This window comes from Mustela nigripes, chromosome 7 (assembly GCF_022355385.1).
Source record: "Mustela nigripes isolate SB6536 chromosome 7, MUSNIG.SB6536, whole genome shotgun sequence".
NCBI lineage: Eukaryota > Metazoa > Chordata > Mammalia > Carnivora > Mustelidae > Mustela > Mustela nigripes.
Window position 1 is genome coordinate 22047246 of NC_081563.1, and position 20387 is coordinate 22067632.

At 42.3% G+C, this 20387-nt stretch overlaps 1 protein-coding gene across 1 annotated transcript; it reads left to right on the plus strand.

Annotated features, from left to right (window-relative positions):
• Positions 1-19: 19 nt before the first annotated feature.
• GPN1 (GPN-loop GTPase 1) lies at positions 20-18663 on the plus strand. The gene is made up of 14 exons (XM_059405355.1): positions 20-157; positions 858-951; positions 2102-2141; positions 3152-3218; positions 4150-4187; positions 6394-6472; positions 6685-6779; positions 7758-7803; positions 8438-8584; positions 9906-9988; positions 11679-11718; positions 12580-12670; positions 16624-16731; positions 17970-18663. The coding sequence occupies exons 1-14, from the start codon at positions 47-49 to the stop codon at positions 18053-18055; spliced, it is 1125 nt and encodes a 374-aa protein (XP_059261338.1). The 5' UTR covers positions 20-46; the 3' UTR covers positions 18056-18663.
• Positions 18664-20387: the final 1724 nt, after the last annotated feature.

Here is a 20387-nt window from a genome sequence, read left to right on the forward strand (position 1 = left end):
AGGCACGCAGCGTCTCTACGGCAGAGTGGGCGGAGCCAGGAGGAAAATGGCGACGCCCGCGGAGACCGCTGACTCGCAGGCTTCGGGGGGTCCTCGGCCCCCAGTTTGTCTGTTGGTGTTGGGAATGGCAGGATCTGGGAAAACCACCTTTGTCCAGGTGACGTACACGGCGCGGGCGTAGTCGGTGCGCGCGCGAGGTTGTCCGTGGTGGGCGGAAGGCCGGGGAGAAGAGGAGGGGGAGGTCTCTCAGAGTTGGAGGGGACCCGCGTGTGGCTTTCAGGAACTTGTCAGCATCTCCGGTTCCTTCCTAGGCTGGCCTTTTCGGACTCAAGCCTGGTTTAATTAAGGCTCTCTTCTTCGCACCCTTTGGTCATATTTGGTACGATTTACCACGTTGTTCTGGAATTGTCTTACCGGTACAATTGTCGACTCCTCGAAGGCAAAGGCATACGTGTAACTGGCAATTAATACAGGGTTAGCACACAGGCTTTTGGTGTAGATTACTAAGTAATTATTTCTTACGCAGCTCTTATGTTTCAAGTCCTGGAGATAACAGCGATTGAATTTGACGGGGTTCCCGCTTTTTGAAGCTAATATTTTAATGGGAGTAATAGGAAAAAAAACTCACAAAAATCAAGTAAATAAGTGATCGAGAGTAGGGGAGACTCTGTTAGATGGGTGATAAAGGAAAATATAGTATTTATGAGAGTTGAATGTTGGAGGTGGATACTGGGGACGAATATTTCATGTAGAGGGAAGTGTAAGTGCAGAAGTCTTCAGGTATGATGGATAATGGAATCTTGGCCTTTATCATTCCCTCTTTGTCTCACTCCATCCCTCTTCTTATATCTCTACAGAGGCTTACTGGACATCTGCATAGCCAAGGCTCTCCACCTTATGTGATTAATCTGGACCCAGCTGTACATGAAGTACCCTTTCCTGCCAATATTGGTGAGTAAAATATAACAGAACTGTGTGAAGTCCCTCAGAATATGGAAAGCCCCCAGCCCACCCGTCCTTAATGTTTTCATTTTCATTTTTTCTTTCCTTTTTTTAGATTTTTTAAAATTTATTTAAGAGAGAGAGAAAGTGCCAGGGGGAGGGACAGAGAGAGGGAGAAGCAGATACTGGGGCACCTGGGTAGCTTAGTTGGTTAAGCATCCAACTCTTGGTCTCAGCTCAGGTCATGATCTCAGGGTCATGAGATCAGTCCCGGAATTGGGCTCCAGCTCAGTGTGGAGTCTGCTTGAGCTTCTTTCCCTTTCCTTCTCCCTCCCTCTCTGCTCCTTCCCCTGCTTGTGCATGGGCTTTCTCTTTCTCTCCCTCTCTCTTTCTCAAGTAAGTTAAAAAAAACAAAAACAAAAACTCAAAAAAAGAAAAACCCCAAATAACCCCAGCCTTACCACATTACTTAAAAAACAAAAACAAAAACCAGTAAAACTTTTCATTGTTTGAGATCATTTCTACCATAACTTCTGAGCTCCTAGCTAACATTTTTCATGGGTTACTTCCCAGTTATCTTTTTTTTTAATGTTTATTTTTATTATTTATTTGACAGAGAGAGAGACACAACGAGAGAGGGAACAGAAGCAGAGGGGATGGGAGAGGGAGAAGCAGACTTCCCACTGAGCAGGGAGCCCATTGCAGGGCTCGATCCCAGGATCCTGGGATCATGACCTGAGCCAAAGGCAGACGCTTAACTCACTGAGCGCCCCCCCACCCCGGGGTGCGTGCCCCCTCCATCTTTTGTAAAGAAGGAATCCAGGGTGAAGCTGGGGGATTTAGTAGAAGAGAATGCAGATAAGAGAAGCCTGAAAGGCTGGTTTCAGCTTCTTGCTGGGAGAGAAGGTACTTCTACCCTTTTGTTCTCTTCACCATCTTGCTTTTTTCCCCCTATCACAGTTCAGTGATCTTAGCTTAAAAATTTGGAACACAGATTTGAAAAGTAACTGAGATGCCAAGAGAGAAACTTATTTTTTTTCCTCGGAGGAAGCAGAGATGACTTGAGGGGTCCATTGTCTGAGGATATTATAGGTAGAGAGTCTCAAACTATATTGTTTCTATGTGTTAAATTCCACTGAATTCTTTTTCTCCTGAACAGATATTCGTGACACTGTGAAGTATAAAGAAGTCATGAAACAGTATCCTTTTCGGCATCTGCTTGGGTGCTGACTCATCCCTGACTGGTTGCTGTCTGGTTTTTTGTGGTTTTGAGAGTGTTTTTGCATTTCTTTGTGAAATACACTAGCAAAAGCATTTAATTGCTTTAAAGTAATTTTTGAGGATAGATGAATGTGAGGAGAGGTGTTTTAGGTGATTAGAAATACTGTTTCAGCTTGTGGTTTCAGTTTTTCTTACCATCTTCCTAGACTACAGGCTGTTGTAATTAGCATGGAAAGTGAGAGGCTAGCTGATGCTGGGCCTGGTTCCAGAGAGCAGTATCGCCTTGGAGGCTACTGCCTCCTCTGACTGGGAGACTCAGAAATGAGCAGGTTCATTTAGTAGGATCAGCTCTTAGTACGTTGCTGTATGTAATGTTTACTATCCGTGTAGGTAGGTCTAGGTGGATAGACTAATTCTACTCAGCAGTTAGCTTCATCAGTGAGGATCGGAGCAAGGACTGTGATTTTTAAAAAAAATATTTTATTTATTTATTTGACAGAGAGAGAGATCACAAGTAGGCAGAAAGGCAAGCAGAGAGAGAGAGGGGGAAGCGGGATCCCTGTCAAGCAGGGAGCCTGATTTGAGGCTCGATCCCAGGACTCTGAGATCATGACCTGAGCGGAAGGCAGAGGCTTAACCCACTAAGCCACCCAGGCACCTGGGAGTGTGATGTCTTAATGATATTTTAAGATGATCTTAATTAAGGCTAATGCTATTAAGCTTCTACATACATCTCTCTGTTACATTTTAGTCACATTAACATCTTCATTTTGCCTCGACATCCCCAAAATGGTAAAGATATGAGGAAGATGTTGATAATGAAATTCTTTGTGTGGTTAAGGTTGTATGGCATGTCAAGGATAGGCTGCCAGCATCCATTCATGGAACACTAATGTTACAATGCTGTTTGTGTGAATGATAGCCTTAGTGTGACTTTCAGCATCTAATTTGATCTGTAAGTAGTTTAAATCCTCAACTCTGTGTCCAGGTATGGACTTGGGCCCAATGGCGGTATAGTGACATCACTCAATCTCTTTGCTACGAGGTTTGATCAGGTATATCTGTCTTTACTTTTATAGGCATGGCTGTGTAAAAATGTTTGGCTTTTAAATGCCTTAGCTTGCTCACTTTGAGAAAGAAGAGCAATAAACCTGGACATACATAGAAAATAAATAAGCATTTTGGTAGACAGAGAAGGAGGTTATGAAAGGATGATCAGTGTTTTGAGACACTTCACATTTAATATTTGTGATGGCCAATAAAACAAAAATCCAGGTTCTTTTTTTTGTATCTTGGCTTGGAGTATCACCTTGAGGGTGGAGTGGACAAATGGGGAGTGGGATGGGCTAGCAGGCATGGAATGGAAAGATAATGGGCTTTTTTACGTGTGACAAATAATTGTCACTGTTTAAGTTTTTCTCTATCATCTACTTCCATAGGAGTGTTTTGTAATCACTCGTTTTTTACCCTAATGTCACTCCGTGAGACAGGTTGTTAACATTTTACTGAAGCACCAAGAGATGCATCCCGACAGTGATGGATAGTCTTTAGCTTCTCAGGGCCTTGCAGTATACTCCAGGGTGTTGCAGGACTGCTGGTGTGGCTGTGTTTCTTTAGCTCATGGAGTTTATTTAATTTAATTTAATTTTTATTTTTTTAAAGATTTTATTTATTTATTTGACAGAGAGAGATCACAAAGCAGGCAGAGAGGCAGGCAGAGAGAGAGGAGGAAGCAGGCTCCCTGCTGAGCAGAGAGCCCGATGCGGGCCTCGATCCCAGGACCCTGAGATCATGACCTGAGCCGAAGGCAGCGGCTTAACCCACTGAGCCACCCAGGCGCCCAGCTCATGGAGTTTATAAGTTGGTGTCCCAAGATTAAGAACAGAGATTGAATAGTTGATAGTGCCTGTAAGTTGGGCCACCCTGGAAAGGGTGATTTTTGTGTTGAGAATGGATCCTATTGTAATCGGCATCTTTTTCTCTTAGGTGATGAAATTTATTGAGAAGGCCCAGAACATGTCTAAGTAAGTGATTTCAGCTTAACACCAATTTATTACTCTGTAGTTGATGTGTCTCAAGGATTTCAGGATACCATCAAACTCCGAAAGAATGTTAGATTGAGATGAAACCATTAGAAGTGAAAAAAAAAAAGTAGGCCAGAAAAACCCCCAAACCCCACATTAAGGTCATATACAGTGAAGAGCTAAATTTACTAGTATTTTGCCCTCAATCACTGTCATGTATGCCCATGGCTTCCTAGCAGGTATTTTTGAAACTTTGTCCAAATTCAGTTGTCTACTTGCCTTCTCTTGGGAAAACCACATTTGTGGGTATTAAAATCTTTCTAACATCTTTCTAACCCTTGTTTAAAAATAAATCTTTTTTTTTTTTTTAAGATTTTATTTGTTTATTTGACAGACAGAGATCACAAGTAGACAGAGAGGCAGGCAGGCAGAGAGAAAGAGAGAGGGAAGCAAGCTCCCTGCTGAGCAGAGAGCCCGATGCGGGACTCGATCCCAGGACCCTGAGATCATGACCTGAGCCGAAGGCAGTGGCTTAACCCACTGAGCCACCCAGGCGCCCTTAAAAATAAATTTTAAAAAGATTTACAACTAGGTATAATATTTAAGAGATGAAATTATTTCACCCCGATTCCTAGTAGAATCAACTATCATTATTACTATTATGTTGTGTTCTGTTATTTTATAATGTATAACAAATAGTATTATTATATAACATTATAAGTATTATTGTTATTACTACTGTCGGTGACTATCATTCCACATGTTTCCATGCATATATACATAGGATGGATGGATAAGGTATTTTACAAAAACTTTTTTTATAAAAAACTACTAGAGGTAGTTTAAAAAGAAGTAACAGCTTTATTGAGATATAAAATCACATAACAAAGGCCCATTCTAATTTTTAAGTATACAGTGTAGTGGTTTTTAGTATATTCGTAAAGTCATGTACTGATCACCACTATCTAATGTCGCTCTCGGCCCGCAAGAACGACCCGCAGACGAGGTGAGTGGCAAGCTTCTTTTATTAGTAATGGTGGCCGCCCCGCACCAAGCACTTACAGCAGTATTTATACACGAAGTTCACCCGTTCTCGCCCCCCTATTTGGCCAATCATAACACTGTGCACGCAGTGTCCTTGTGGACCCTTATGTAACCATACAGGACTCTATTGTTCTCTAGCGGTGATCATGCGTTTATCTCTTGGCTCCTGGTGCTGTGTGCGTCAGCCACGAGCGCACCCACATCCTCCTAAACCAATCATTCTCATATCCTCAATCTACAGGCACTGCCGTCTACGTGACTCCTTGCATCTGCTGGATGGCTCTCCACAATCTAATTCCAGAACTTCCTCTTCATCCTCAAAAGAAGCTCCAAGCTCATTAGCAGTTGCTGTTACTTTCCCTTCTCACCCCAGCTCCAGGGGGCTGGACCATTTTACATTTTCACCCGCATTGTGTGAGGGTTCCTGGTCCACAGCCTTGCCAACATTTGTTATTATCCTTGTTTTTGGTTATAGCCATGTCATTGGGTGTGAAGTGGTGTCTCATTGTGGTATCGGATTTGATTTATATTTCCTCAGTGATTAGAGATGTTAAACATCATTTTATGTACTTTTTGGCCATTGGTATATATTTGGAGAAATGTCCATTCAAAATTTTTTGATTATTTTTAAAAACAGCTTTATTTAGATGTAATTCATATATCATTTAAAGTATACAGTCCAGTGGCTTTTAGTATATTCACAGAATTGTACAACCATAACTGTAGTCACTTTTAGAATATTTCTATCACCTCAAGAAGAAACCCTCTATTTAGCTATTACTCCCCTATGTCTGTTATTCTCTTTCCCCTCCACCTTCCTTCACCCCCACCCCAAGAAACCAGATAGTTTCCCAAGAAATTTGGTTTTGTTTATCTCTCATTTTCAATGTGGTGTGTTTCTGAAACTATCACTGTTTCCTCTGTGATCAATTTGCAGCAGTTTGTGGACTACTGCTCCTGCCTAGTAGCATGAATATTGGACATTGAACAAAGCTTGGGGGAATGTGGTGTACGTTTTAAGGGCAGTGGGAGGAAGTTAGACTTGACAGTATGACGAGGTTATTCCAGTCCCGGATAACCAGATTCTCAGTGTTTTCTGTGCTGGGCTATCTTTCGGCGTTGCACAAGTGTAATACTTCTTTAATGGTCGTTCTTGACACAGATACGTCTTGATTGACACACCTGGACAGATTGAGGTGTTCACATGGTCAGCTTCTGGGACAATCATCACTGAGGCTCTGGTGAGTATTGTAGGACTGGTTACTGGGAGTAACTAGAGAGCTAGACTATAGTTAAGCATCTTTTTATTGCATGGGACCTTGTATGAGAGGGAGTGTGGCAGCTCTGTATACCCTGCCTAAGGCGGTTCTCCCTTGGTAAGGAAGGTGGGAAAAGAGTTTGGGTATAGCTAATGAGCCCTTTGACTAAGGCTGTGATTATTTTGTGGCTTTAGGCATCCTCATTTCCAACAGTTGTCATTTATGTAATGGACACATCAAGAAGTACCAACCCAGTGACCTTCATGTCCAATATGCTGTATGCCTGCAGGTAATTAATTGCTGGTAGGCATGCAGTTACGTCCAGGGAGGAGGCCTCTTCTTTTCTCTTTTGTATTTGAATCCCGAGTACTTACTAACTTGGATTTGTGCTCATTCAGATGTGGCCCTCAGTTTAGTAGTTGTGAGCTGGGGAGAGGTGAGAAGAGAAAAGGGGCATATGTGTTGGCATTCTCGGAGCAGCTTCTCGCCTTCCTCCCTTGCTTATTACAGAAACGGGTGGTGTACGAATATGAGCCTTTGGTATTTGCTCCCAGATGAATGAAACAAGTCTAAATAGAACAGAGCGCTCTGGTCTAAATGCTCCTTTTCTGTGTTATGACATGTAGAGTTAAATTATGAGAGATTATCAATACAGAGATTTATCTGTAATTCCACAAAGCACAAGTTTGCCCAACTTGGTGTCATTAGGGACAGAAGGACCATGCCTCACTAGGGTATGTGAGTGCAGAAGACATAGGAGCAAGGCAAACTATTATTCAGTCTGAGAGAACTCGTTGTGGGGAAGGTACACAAAAGCCATTACCATCATTTGTGCCTTCTGATATGACTAGGGCTATCCCTTCTTGTTAGATGCAAGAAATCCTAGTCCACATAAAAATCTGAGGACTGATGGCATTTTTTGTTTCCATATTTATTGTTTAAAAGACAATTATTGGGTAAAAACAACCCTACCAAAAAAAAAAAAAAAAAACCAACAAAACCCCCCAAAAAACATATGCAGAAAACAAGATAAGTATTAAAGCATTATTATTTCAAGAAAAAGCAAGCATGTGTGTGTGTGTTGTTTGCTGGATGGTAATGGTGGTTTTTCCTCTTGGGAGAGAAGAATGAAGGCATGTGAGAATGGATACCCATAAGCAGAGTCTGAACCCATTCCGCTTGTGTTTACTCGGTTACAGTATATTGACACCGGGCTAGCAAGAGCTTAAGTGTTTTTATTAAAAATGTCTTGATTTTTAATTTTCAGCATTTTGTACAAAACCAAGCTGCCTTTCATTGTGGTTATGAATAAAGTAAGTGGATCCTTCCTTTTGTGGTTCAGTATTTCTTTTTCATCAGAACCTTGGGTTACTGGAAGGTTTGGGTAGGTGAGGATTTTCACAAGTCGGAGAACAGATTCAAACTTATCTGAAACAAAGTCATGAGCACTTGTAGGAAAAAGATTCAATCAGATTAAATGAATATTTATCACTGGCTCTCATCAATGTAATTTTAAACTAGATAGAGTAGCCCCTCAACTGTAGTGTATAGATTATCCCTCAGAATTGCAACTGTGTATATGGAGGAGGGGCTGCTAGTTTATTAGCAGTCTCAGTTAAAACCGAAAACTTCACTGTTGTTGGGTTGGCAGCTGGGATTTGAGACATGACTTCAGAGCCTAGAATGTGCTGGCATCTACTGTTGCCATGGTCACTTGGCAGTGGATAGTGAAGGGTCTGCTTCGACCAAGAGAACACATACCTTCTTTTCATTGTATACAATAGTCTTGGCCCTTTATGGTTTGTTGTAGTGGAGGAGGGAAGGGGTGAAGTGGAGGCAAAAATATATGAATAATTGCTTTGTTGTTGCTGCTTGATTAAAATTTTTTCGATGTTTGCTATCTAAGCATAATTCCGGGTGCTGATAGTTGACTTCTCTCTGGTACAGACTGACATCATTGACCACAGCTTTGCAGTGGAATGGATGCAAGATTTTGAGGCTTTCCAAGATGCCTTGAATCAAGAGACTACATACGTCAGTAACCTGACTCGTTCAATGAGCCTGGTGTTGGATGAGTTTTACAGTTCACTTAGGGTAAACTTTCTCCTCTGCTTATACTGACAGTCCCTTCAGACGACCTCTTAACCCATAGGGCCGGCTTTGAACCTATGTTAGAAAGAAGTTCGTTACCTTATTAAAAAAAAAGGCATTTAAGCATTATTTATTAAAAATTGGAGTTTTGTGGTTTTTTTTTCATTCTTTTGCATGTTGCTGGCCAGTTTTAAAACTGTAGGTTTAAGAGATAAATAGAGGTGCCTGGCTGGCTCAGTCAGTAGAGCATATGGCTGGCTCTTAATCTTGGGGTTGTGAGTTCGAGCCTCACGTTAGGCACGGAGATTACTTGAAAAAAAAAAGAGATAAGGTAAAAACCCTACCTTCAGAATTTATGGTTTAGGGCGCCAGGGTGGCTCAGTGGGTTAAGCCGCTGCCTTCGGCTCAGGTCATGATCTCAGGGTCCTGGGATCGAGTCCCGCATCGGGCTCTCTGCTCAGCAGGGAGCCTGCTTCCTCCTCTCTCTCTCTCTGCCTGCCTCTCTGCCTACTTGTGATCTCTTTTATTTTAAATAAAATCTTAAAAAAAAAAAAAAAGAATTTATGGTTTAGTTTGAAGAGAGGGCTACATACAGAATTGAAACATGATATATTGTGATAAGAACCTTGTGAAGATTGGTGGTTGGGCCTGCGCTGGTAAGGGGCAGATCACTCTTAAAATGAGGGATTTTGGAGGATATAGCATTAGAGGTATGCTTTGGAGGAAGGCTACGATTTGTTTTTTTTATTTTTCTTTTAAGGATTCTATTTATTTTTGTGTATGTGTGTGCGCGCGGAGGAGAGAGTGTGCGCATGAGTCAGGGAGAGAGGTAGAGGGAGAAGCAGGTTCCCCGCTGTGCAGGGAGCCCAATGCAGGATCCTGTCCCAGGACCTTGGTTTCACAACCTGAGCTGAAGGCAGACGCTTAACTGACTGAGCCACCCAGGCTCCCAGGAAGGGTACGATTTATATAAGTAAAAGTACATCGGGGTGTCAGGGAGGATGGTAATTGGCCAAGCAAAGGCATTGCAATACTGATTTTTGTAGAGAACAGACAGTGGTTGTATTGGCAGGAAATAGATAGGAAGTCTTGCTATGTGTTTCTCCTCCTTCTGTTTTTTCTAGTCCTCTCTTTTCCATATACATCTTTCCATGGCTCTTGAGTATATGTGCTGTTTTTTGTTTTGTTTTAGCTTCACTCTTTGCCAGAGACTTCTTGAAGTATCTAAACAGCTTTTAGGAAGATTTTATTATGATTATTTGAACAAAGTAACATACACTATGTGAAAATATTGTTTCCTCAGTGGCATTGATGCTTTTGACAGGTGGTGGGTGTGTCTGCTGTTCTGGGTACAGGCTTAGATGAACTCTTCGTGCAAGTCACCAGTGCTGCAGAAGAATATGAAAGGTGAGGATAAAGGAAAATCCTGTTGATGACATTTTTAGTAACCTGTAATCTGATATGATAGCAGTTTTGCCAGCAAAGCGTTTTGGTTCTCATAGTCTAGGTATTATTTTTGCCATATGTATGTGTGCTGGATCTGTACGTGTACACTTAGGGATAACCAGTCCCCATTAACTATTTTTTAAAAATAGGAGTATAAAACCTTCTCCGTATTGAATGATTTTTATTATTATTATTTTTTAAGATCTTATTTATTTGACAGACAGAGATCACAAGTAAGCAGAGAGGCAGGCAGAGGGTGCGGGCAGGCTCCTTGCTGACCAGAGAGCCCTACGCGGGGCCCGATCCCAGGACCCTGGGACCATGACCCGAGCCAAAGGCAGAGGCTCAACCCACTAAACCACCCAGGCCAAAGGCAGAGGCTCAACCCACTAAGCCACCCAGGCGCCCCTGTATTGAATGATTAAGAGCAGGAGTCTTCAGACTTTCTTTTGGTAAAAAGCCAGATAGTAAATATTTTAGGCTTTTGTGGGCCATAGAATCTTTGTTGCCACTGCTCACCTGTCATTGTGGGGCAAAAGCATCCATAAACAATTTGCAAACGAATGGGCACGGCTGTTCCAGTAAAACTATTTATAAAAATAAGCATGATTTGGCCTCTTTGCCACATTGGCTGACCTTGGATTAAGATCATAGACTTTGGAGTCAGACAGCCATGAGTTGGATTTCTGCTTTCTCCACTGAGTAAATGAGTGGCCTTAGCAAGTTTTTGTCATTTGTAGGTCAGGGATAATAGCGTTTATTGTTAAGGTTGTTGGGAGCATTATTTGAGAAAATATATCCAAGCATCTAGCACAGTTGCTGACACCGAGCAAGCACACTTCATGATAAATGGTGGTTATTACTATTTTCATGGTTAACACTGGAATTCTGTTTACTTACACGAAAGTGTAATCAGAGCACTTTTCTTGGACTGATGCCATGATAATTGGCTGCTTACTGGCATGTTTCTTAGCAAGATTCTAACAACCACGTGGTGGTTTTTAGACACATTATTTTGATTTTGATTCATCAGACAAAGGGTCTTTCTGTGTGTGACCAAAGTCTCAGGATAGACCCTTCTGTATCCTTTTGTTACTGCCCAGATAAACCACATAATTACATATTGTGCTTCCTGAGCCCATCAGTCCTCCTTTTCTTAATTTATTTGATAGAGAGAGAGGGAGAGAGTGTGCCTGTGCACAAGCAGGGGGAGGGGCAAAGGGAGAGGAAAAAGCAGGCTCCCTGCTAAACAGGGAGCCTGACAGGGAGCTTAATCCCAGGACCCTGGGATCATGACCTGAGCTGAAGGCAGATACTTAACAGACTGAGCCACCCAGGCACCCCAGGCCTCACTTCTTTTATTCATCTCAGTTTTATCCAAACAAATGCTGAGCTCATGAATTATGGGCTCCACAGAGTTAATCTTTCCTGGCCTGCAGTCTTTTGTCTCTGCTGGTTTCAGGGTGGGGACAAGCACCTTGACTTCTAATTGCACAGGGATAGAATCTCAGTGATTAAGTCTTGTTACATATAATGTTCGGTGAAGTAAGGTCTTCTGTTATTGTCAGGGAACTAGGAAAATAGAAGTGGTGTGGGGGCAGGCAGGACAGATTATAAACAAAGGAATTTAGAAAGTGTTTTCTCTTTCCAGGGAGTATCGTCCTGAATATGAACGTCTGAAGAAGTCACTGGTAAGATAGGCTATTTATATTATAAGATAGACTGTTGTATTTGGGGCCACTGAAAAACAACTTCAAACCATGCACTAATCCTCCTGCCATAAATGCTTTTGTTTTGGCTATCAGTGTAGTAGATGTTTGTTACTTAAGCTAGTAAATCTGTGTGTTTCCTAGATGCAGCAGGGCCCCTTAATTATTTTTCTTCTCTTTATTTAAATCTTTTACAGTCTGATTTTTCTTATTACATTTGCTAAGCACTTCTTGGGCCCCACCCAACTCCTACTCCCAAGGCTCATTTAAGGACTGGTTATGGAATTTCAAGAAAAAAGAAGTGGTTCACAGTGCTTATTCCAAATAATCCCTTGGCCTGCCCTCATCAGCTGCATTGGGCCCCTTACCACTGCTATGTCTGCTTGAGGGTTTTTTTGATGTGTTCTCATGTCCAGTTTCCAAAACCTATCATTCTGTCTCCAGAGCCCTCTAGGCTGAGCTTGTGCTCCTCTGGGCCCACACCGCTTGGCGTTTCTGTATCTGTCATCTTTTACCTGCCCCAGTGTCTAAATAGTCCCTAGTATATCCCTCTGTTCAGGTGGCTTTTGTCATCATCTCTGTTAGAAGTCTGGCGTCTAACTTGGGGCTCCTTTTTTTTTTTTTTAAGATTTTATTTTATATATTTTGGAGAGAGAGTGAGTTATTTGGAGAGAGAGAGAGAGGATGGAGGGAGAGAGGGAATCTTGGGCAGGCTCCACACTCAGCAACCCTGACGTCATGACCTGAGCCAAAATCAAGAGTTGGATGCTTAACTGACTGAGCCACCCAGGTGCCCCTAGAACTCCTTCTTTAACATGGAGATATTTTTTTCTGTATGTACAGGCCAGTGCACAGAGCCAGCAGCAGAAGGAACAGCTGGAGCGCCTTCGGAAGGATATGGGCTCTGTAGCCTTGGACACAGGGACTGCCGCAGGTATTGGAGGGTTTCTTGGAGTTAGGAACTAAAAGGAGGATATGCTCACTTCCACTGAGCAGGAAGATGCTTAAGTTTAAGAGAGAGAAAAGGATAAAGATAATGTGGTGTTTTGAGATGGATCGATACACTTTTTTTTATTTGTGATTTGGAAAGGTAAACTTCTAAAAGTTGTATATAATTACCATTCTGAGTTCTTCCTCTTCGGGTAGTTTTTGCTTTACTTCGGCAAGACACTTAATATTCTCTCTTTTCTTAAATACTTCAAAAAATTTTAAAGTTAGTTAACATACAGCATATTGTTAGGTTCAGGGTACAGTTTAGTGATATATCAGTTGCGTATAATACCCAGCACTCACTACATCATGTCCCCTCCTTAACACCCATCACCCGATCACCCCATCCTCCCATCTACAGTTTTCTTAAATACTTTTTACCCTCTACTCCCTGCCCTTTTCTTTTCCTGTTTATTTTGACCTACTTCCCGATTTACAGAAAAATTGTTTGGCTAGTTTAAGAATTACTATATACCATTCAACCAGATTTGCAAAATGTTAACGTTCTACCACATTTACTTGATTCTTTCTCTTCTTCTCATTATGTATGACTATATGTATAAGCCTATAAATGTATTTATAAACAAAATATATATTATATATATATTCCTGTTTTCAATATCGTTTAAGAGTAAGATATAAGACTTAAATATTCTCTTTGAATACTTGAGTGTGTATTTCCTAAAAACAAGGATATTTTATATAAGCTCATTACTAAACAGTTAGGAAATTAACTCTGATCCTGTTGTCTGATGTGTTCCTTATTTAGATCTAGCTATTTGCCCTGTGTAGCGGGAGAAAATCCTGGATCTGCATTGCATTTAGTTGTCTCAGCTCCTTTAATCTGGAATGGTTCCTCCATTTTTCTTTGTATTCATGGCAGTGACAATTTTGAAGTGTAGGCAACAGATATTTTATAGGATGTTCCTCAGTTTGGGTCTGGCTGGTATTCCCTCGGGACTCTGTTCAGGTGGCTTCTTATTGGCAGGACTTCACAGAAGTGAAGCTGTGATTTTTCCCATGCACGACATCCAGAGGCCCACCATGTAGATTTGTCCCGTCATTGGAGATTTTACTTTTGATCACTTGCTTAAAGTGGTATCTGCCAGGTTTTTCATTGTAAAGTTATTTTTCCCTTTATAATAAGTATTTTGTTGGATGATGCTTTGAGACCATATGAATATCCTTTTAATTTTCACATTTACCCACTAGTTTTAGTATCTATTAATGTAATAGGGGTAGTATCCATTTTTGTGTGATGCCTGTTAGAAATATTTTCTCTCTGTCGCTTGTTTTTTGACTTTGTCCATGGTATTATTTTGCCAGGTGAAAGTTTTTTTTTTTTTTTTTTTATTCGACAGAGAGAGAGAGATCACAAGTAGGCAAAGAGGCAGGCAGAGAGAGAGGGGGGAGGAAGCAGGCTCCCTGCTGAGCAGAGAGCCTGATGTGGGGCTCGATCCCAGAACCCTGGGATCATGACCTGAGCCAAAGGCAGAGGCTTTAACCCACTGAGCTACCCAGGCGCCCCGTGTTTTTGTTTTGTTTTGATCTAGGCAAATTTACTTCCCATTTTTACTACCTCTGGATTTTGAGTCATAATTGGGAATCCCTTACCTATACTGTGTTAAAGAGGAATTCACTCATGTTTTATTGTAGTACTTGTATGGTTTCATTGTACTTATTTATTTATTTTTAAAAAGATAATTTGAGAGAGTGCGAAGAGCGAGAGAACACGAGTGGGGGAAGGGTCAAAGGGAGAAGCAGACTTACCGAGCAGGGAGCCCAATGCGAGACTCGATCCCAGGACCATGGGATCCTGACCTGAGCTGAACGTAGACATTTAACACGCTGAGCCACCCAGGTGCCCCACTGTCTACATATAAAGAGTTTTATTTATATATTTGAGAGAGAGAGAGAGGGAATGTACCAGTGTGACCAGGGTGGGTGAGCAGAGGGGGAAGGAGAGGGAGGGGAAAGAATCTCCAGCAGGCTCTGCACTGAGTACGGAGCCTGAAGCGGGCCTTGATCTCATGACTCTGAGATCATGACCTTAGCCGAAACCCAGAGTCAGAGGCTTAACTGACTGAGCCACCAGGTAACCCTCATTTTCTGCATTTAGATCCCTGATCCATTTAGAGTTTATACCTGGGTATGATGTAAAGTATAGGTCTGTATTACCTTTTTCATTAACAGTTGTACTTGCACTGTTTCTCAGAAAGTCTACCTTGGGGCTCCTGGGTGGTCCAGTTGTTAAGCGTCTGCCTTTGGCTCATGATCCCTGAGTCTTGGGTTCAAGCCCCACATCGGGCTCCCTGCTTCTCCCTCTCACACTCCCCCTGCTTGTGTTCCCTCTCTCACTGTCTCTCTAATAAATCAGTAAAATCTTTAAAAAAAAAAGTCTGCCTAACCACTGAGCCACTAGTTTTTAACCACAGGGGCACCCCACTTTTTAAAAATATTTTTTGAAGATTTAATTATTTGAAAAAGAGAATACACCCCTGGGGTGGAAGTGGCAGAGGAGGAGGGGAGGACAAGAGAAAGAATTGGAAGCAGATTCTGTTGAGTGAGGAGCCCAATGTGGGGCTCGATCCCATGACCCATGAGATCATGACCTGAGCCGAAACCAAGAATTAGTCCGTCAACCAACTGAGCCACCTAGGTGCCCCTGGATTTTCTTATTGTTTGAATTAGTTATGTCATTGATTCTTAGGGGTTTTAGGTCGGTGTTCATGTTTAGTATGGATGCACCCCCTCCCACCCACACTTATGAATAGACTGGTCTTTGAAGGAATGAAGTTCTGTTCATGAAAGCTATTGCTGTATCTTCACTAGACAACAACAGCAAAGCCGCTTGGAGGGGGAGATGCTAGAAACTGGCTGGATTCACCTGTTACGTGAACTTGCCTGGCCATCCTTGTTGTGCACCTTGGTGACATAAATTTCTGTGCTCATCACTCAGGAATATGTGAAGCAGCAAATGTTAAATCTGCTGCAAAAGGCCTTCCATACTCAGATAACCTGTCGAAGGTTGAAAGCTTGCAGTAAATAATTTGGGGGCAGTCACAGGTATAGGGGGCCCAGACGGAAGCACTGATTGTTAGCACGCCATGTCACCATTCCCTCTTCAGGGCCACGGGCCCCTTGAGATTTGTGCCTCTTGATGTTGCTGCTGTTGGCCTCCTTCATCCCCTGCTGACTTCTCTCCAGCTAGGCTCCTGAAGAGCGTGGTCGTGTGCTCCGGAAGCTCTAGGGTACTGGGTGTCATTTTAGGTTCTCAGAGCCCAACCCTTGCAGGCCGAATCCCCTGCACAGGAATGAAGTGATTTGACTTTGATTGGCACTCGACCCTTGTTCAGTTGCCCGGAGTAGGGAATTTGCCTCTATTAGTATATTCAATTTCCCATTTCCTCCCTCCCTCTTTTGAATAATATCCTCACTCCTTTCCTGTCACTCCACCGTCTATTTTCTTCAGACCCTCAGAACACACTTCCCCCAGGAATCTTCCTTAGTGCTCTACACTTTCGCGCTGACTCCCCAGCATGCTGCATCTACTCTGACGCCTTTAGTCTTCAGAGGAAAAACTACAGCCTCTTCTAAGCTGTGAGCCAATAAGAACGAACGATGTTACTACCAGGACAAGCTACTTGAGAATTATTTTCCTCAATTTAAAAATAGCACCTCTTGGGTTACCGGGATCCCGAGAGCATTTTACGGACTACACTACTCTAAAAACATTAAGTGGTATTAACAATAGTACATTTAGAACAGGTAAGATTGTACATTTATGTTTACGGCCACCTTCATCCTGCCAATTGATAATCATAGTTACTGGATCAGAACACCTGTTTGAGGAGGCTGAGGTTCGTGATGTGCTCCTGACACGTGTTTTCTCTGTAGACAGCTTGTCTCCTGCGCTGGACGCTTCTGACCTGATCCTGACTCGGGGAACACTGGACGAAGAGGATGAGGAAGCGGACAGCGATACTGATGACATTGACCACAGAGGTGAGAGGTGGCGGAGGTGCTCGGGAGAAGAGAGTAGCTGCTTCCTCCCACGTTGTTTGCTCAGGAGCTTCTTGCCGAGAGAAGCCTTACCCATGCAGCCAGTGATCGGGAGAGATGATGTGGCCCCGGAATCAGCCGCGGTAGAGAGTTCCATGTATTGGGTTCCTGGCCGTCTACTGAATGGTTAATACTGAGCGCATCACAGGCTTTTAATTAGTCTCTTGTCCTCTCATCATTAGGGCCTAACTCAGTTTGAGAAATCCAGGATGTTTGTTTGGTTTAATAATGGTTTTAAGAATACATGAGGTAGGGAAAAAGAATGCATAAGGAGGCCTCGGCAGACCGAAGCCAGTTAGAAGGGACTGTACCACTGAGGATAGAGTGGCTCTGGAAACTTCTAAAAGGGTTCCACCTGGCATAGTTTTATGGACTGAACAGACTCTGTTTCTTGAAACAACCTTTATGGTTCTAGCTACGACCAAGAGCAAACCCCTCTTTACCATCCAGTGTGCTGGATGCTAACATCTAAATTGCCTCATTAACTCAGATGTATTGAGGTCTAATTTACTGGCAATAAATCCCACCCTTTTTAAGTGTATAGTTTGATGAGATTTAACTAATATAATATATATGCACTCGAAACAGCCATCATAGTCAAGATACAGAATCCTTCCAGCACCGCCATGCTGTTCTCATTCAGTCCTGTTCTCTCACACTTAGTTTTTGGCAATCACTAATCTGATTTCTGTTCCTACAATTTTGCCTTTTCCAGAATGTTGTCTAATTGGAATCACAGTATTTAGCTTTTTGGATTTGACTTTTTTCAGTCAGTGTAATGCTTTTGCAATCCATCCATGTATCCAAAGTGTGCTCTTTTTATTGATGAATAATATTCCAAGGTACGGCTTTTACCACAAGTTGTTTATTCATTCATCAGCTGATTGCCATTAGGGTTGTTTCCAGATTTTAGCTATTATGAATAGAGTTGTTGGATATATTTCTCTAGGTTTAAAATATGTAGGAGTGGGACCTTGTTTTAGTTACTTTATGGGGGGGGGTTCCCCACTTAGAGATGAAAGAAACTCGACATTTTGGGCACCATGATAGAGCATGCTTCTGGGAGAAATGAACACTTAGTTTATTAGAAGCTGAGTACTGTTTGTGATGGATTGGTGACAGAACTCTTTTTCTACCCATCTAATGGGAAAGTTAAAAGAACTGACCTTTTTTCCTTGTAGTTACGGAAGAAAGCCGTGAAGAGCCAGCATTCCAGAATTTTATGCAAGAATCAATGGCACAGTATTGGAAGAGAAACAACAAGTAGTTTCTAGAAGTCCAGAATTTTGGAACTCTGTGAAGGAATTATCCCAACCTCTGATGGGGACTACTTATAAAGGACAATTTTGTTCAGAGTAGCAGAGTTTCTCTTATAGGGAAATTTGACTCAGATGCAGCCAAGGATAGAAGACCATTGGACCTGGCAGGTGGATGCCAGTTCCCTTGGCCTTACCCTTGGATTTATGCAAGGAAGGATATTCTCACTATTCTTGGAGGCTGATAGCCCCTCAAGCCTAAAGCTTCAAGTTTTATCATTTGAATTCAAGTACTTTTGCTGCTGGTGGATGGAACAGCAAGAAGTCACTATTCACTTCCAACTTCTATCAGGCTGGATCTGTACTCTACTTTCCCAGCATCCTGCCCTGGATTATACCATGAGTTTCCTTCCTTTTAGCAGAAAGGGAGAGGAAACGAGTTTGCCCAGGGTGGCAGTGGAGTCTCCTTGGCAACCAATCAATGTTGGGTACGAAACATGCCTCAGAAGGGGTAGCTCATTGTAGGACAACAGGTTCATTGAAAAGAGTGAGCAAAACATGATTAATGAATAAGATCCTGTTTTGGATGATAACTTGGATAAAGTGTTTTTAATTTTAACTTCGTTGTAAGCCTGCCTGTCATAATTTCAAATAAGAAAATTATGTAACTGCAGATAGGTTCTCTTCTATTCAACACAAAGGTTTAAAGCCACATGTCCAAACCCGTCTCAGTAAAGAGGGAATGTTTACTAAAGTCTCCCATGTACACATACCAAGTAACCAGGTACAGAGCTAGGTATTGTTTGTGTTATACTTTAAGGCAAAGTATCCTTTGTGATTTACTCAAAGACCATGGATTTGGGTCAGGTGCACATTCCATATATAATAGCCGTAGTAAGGTTTGCCCTGCCTCCACATTCTTCATAGTATCTTAGAACATAGTGCATTTCTCTTAAGGAATTTTATCCCTGTGTAATCTGTACCCCAATTCATTGGTTCTCAAGTGTGGTCACTGGACGAGAAGCATCAGCATGACCTGGAAGATTGTTAGAAATTAGAAAGAAATGAGTGCCTGGGTGGCTCAGTTGGTTGAGCAACTGCCTTCAGCTCAGGTCATGATCCCAGACATCAGGCTCCCAGCTCTTTGGGGAGTCTGCTTCTCCCTCCGATCTTCTCCTCTCTCATGCTCTCTTTCACTCATTCTCTCTCAAATAAATAAATAAAATGAATTAAAAAAATAAAAAAAAAAAAGAAGTTAGAAAGAATTAAAAGCAGATTCTGCTGAGCGAGGAGCCCAGTGTGGGGCTCGATCCCATGACCCATGAGATCATGACCTGAGCCAAAACCAAGAATTAGTCCCTCAACCAACTGAGCCACCTAGGTGCCCCTGAATTTTCTTATTGTTTGGATTAGTTTTGTCATCGAATTAATTAGACCTGAATCAGAAACTGGGGGTGGTACCTAGACATCTCTTTTAATAAATCCTTCAAGGGGGGGCGCCTGGGTGGCTCAGTGGGTTAAAGCCTCTGCCTTCAGTCATGATCCCGGGGTCCTGAGATCGAGCCCCACATCGGGCTCTCTGCTTGGCAGGGAGCCTGCTTCCTCCCCTCTCTCTGCCTCTCTGCCTTCTTGTGATCTCTGCCTGTCAAACAAAATCTTAAGAAAAAAAAAAATCCTTCAGGGAGTTCCTATGTACGTTAAGTTTGAGAACTGCTCTAGCTAAAATATCCTGTGACAGTTCTAGGCCAGGAGAATCTCAGGTATCTTAAAATGACCTGCTTTATCAGAGTACCTAACCTTGACCATCTGGTACTTATACTCCAATGTAAATAGTCTAAAAGTATTTTATTTTGCCATTAAGTATTAATTTCAGTGTTCTGTACCTATACATTATATACCTGTAGATACTAATTTCAATATTTTTTTAAAGATTTATTTGATAGAGAGCACAAGTAGGCAGAGTGGCAGGCACACGAGAGGGAGAAGCAGGCTCCCGGCTGAGCAGGGAGCCCAATGTGGGGCTCGACCCCAGGACTCTGGGATCATGACCTGAGCTGAAGGCAGCTGCTTAACCAACTGAGCCACCCAGGTGCCCCTAATTTCAATATTCTATACCTAGAAACCACTCGTCTTAAAATATTGAACCTCTTCAAGAGGAAACTATTTGCAGAGCAAGACTCAGAACATACTTGGTTTTCCCCCTTAGTGCCTTTGAATACTTCTTTTAATAATAAAAACTTGTCTGGGGTCGCCTGGGTGACTCCATTGATTAAGCGTCCCAACTCTTCACCTCAGGCCTTGGTCTCAAGGTCATGAGTTCAAGCCCCACATTGAGCTCCATGC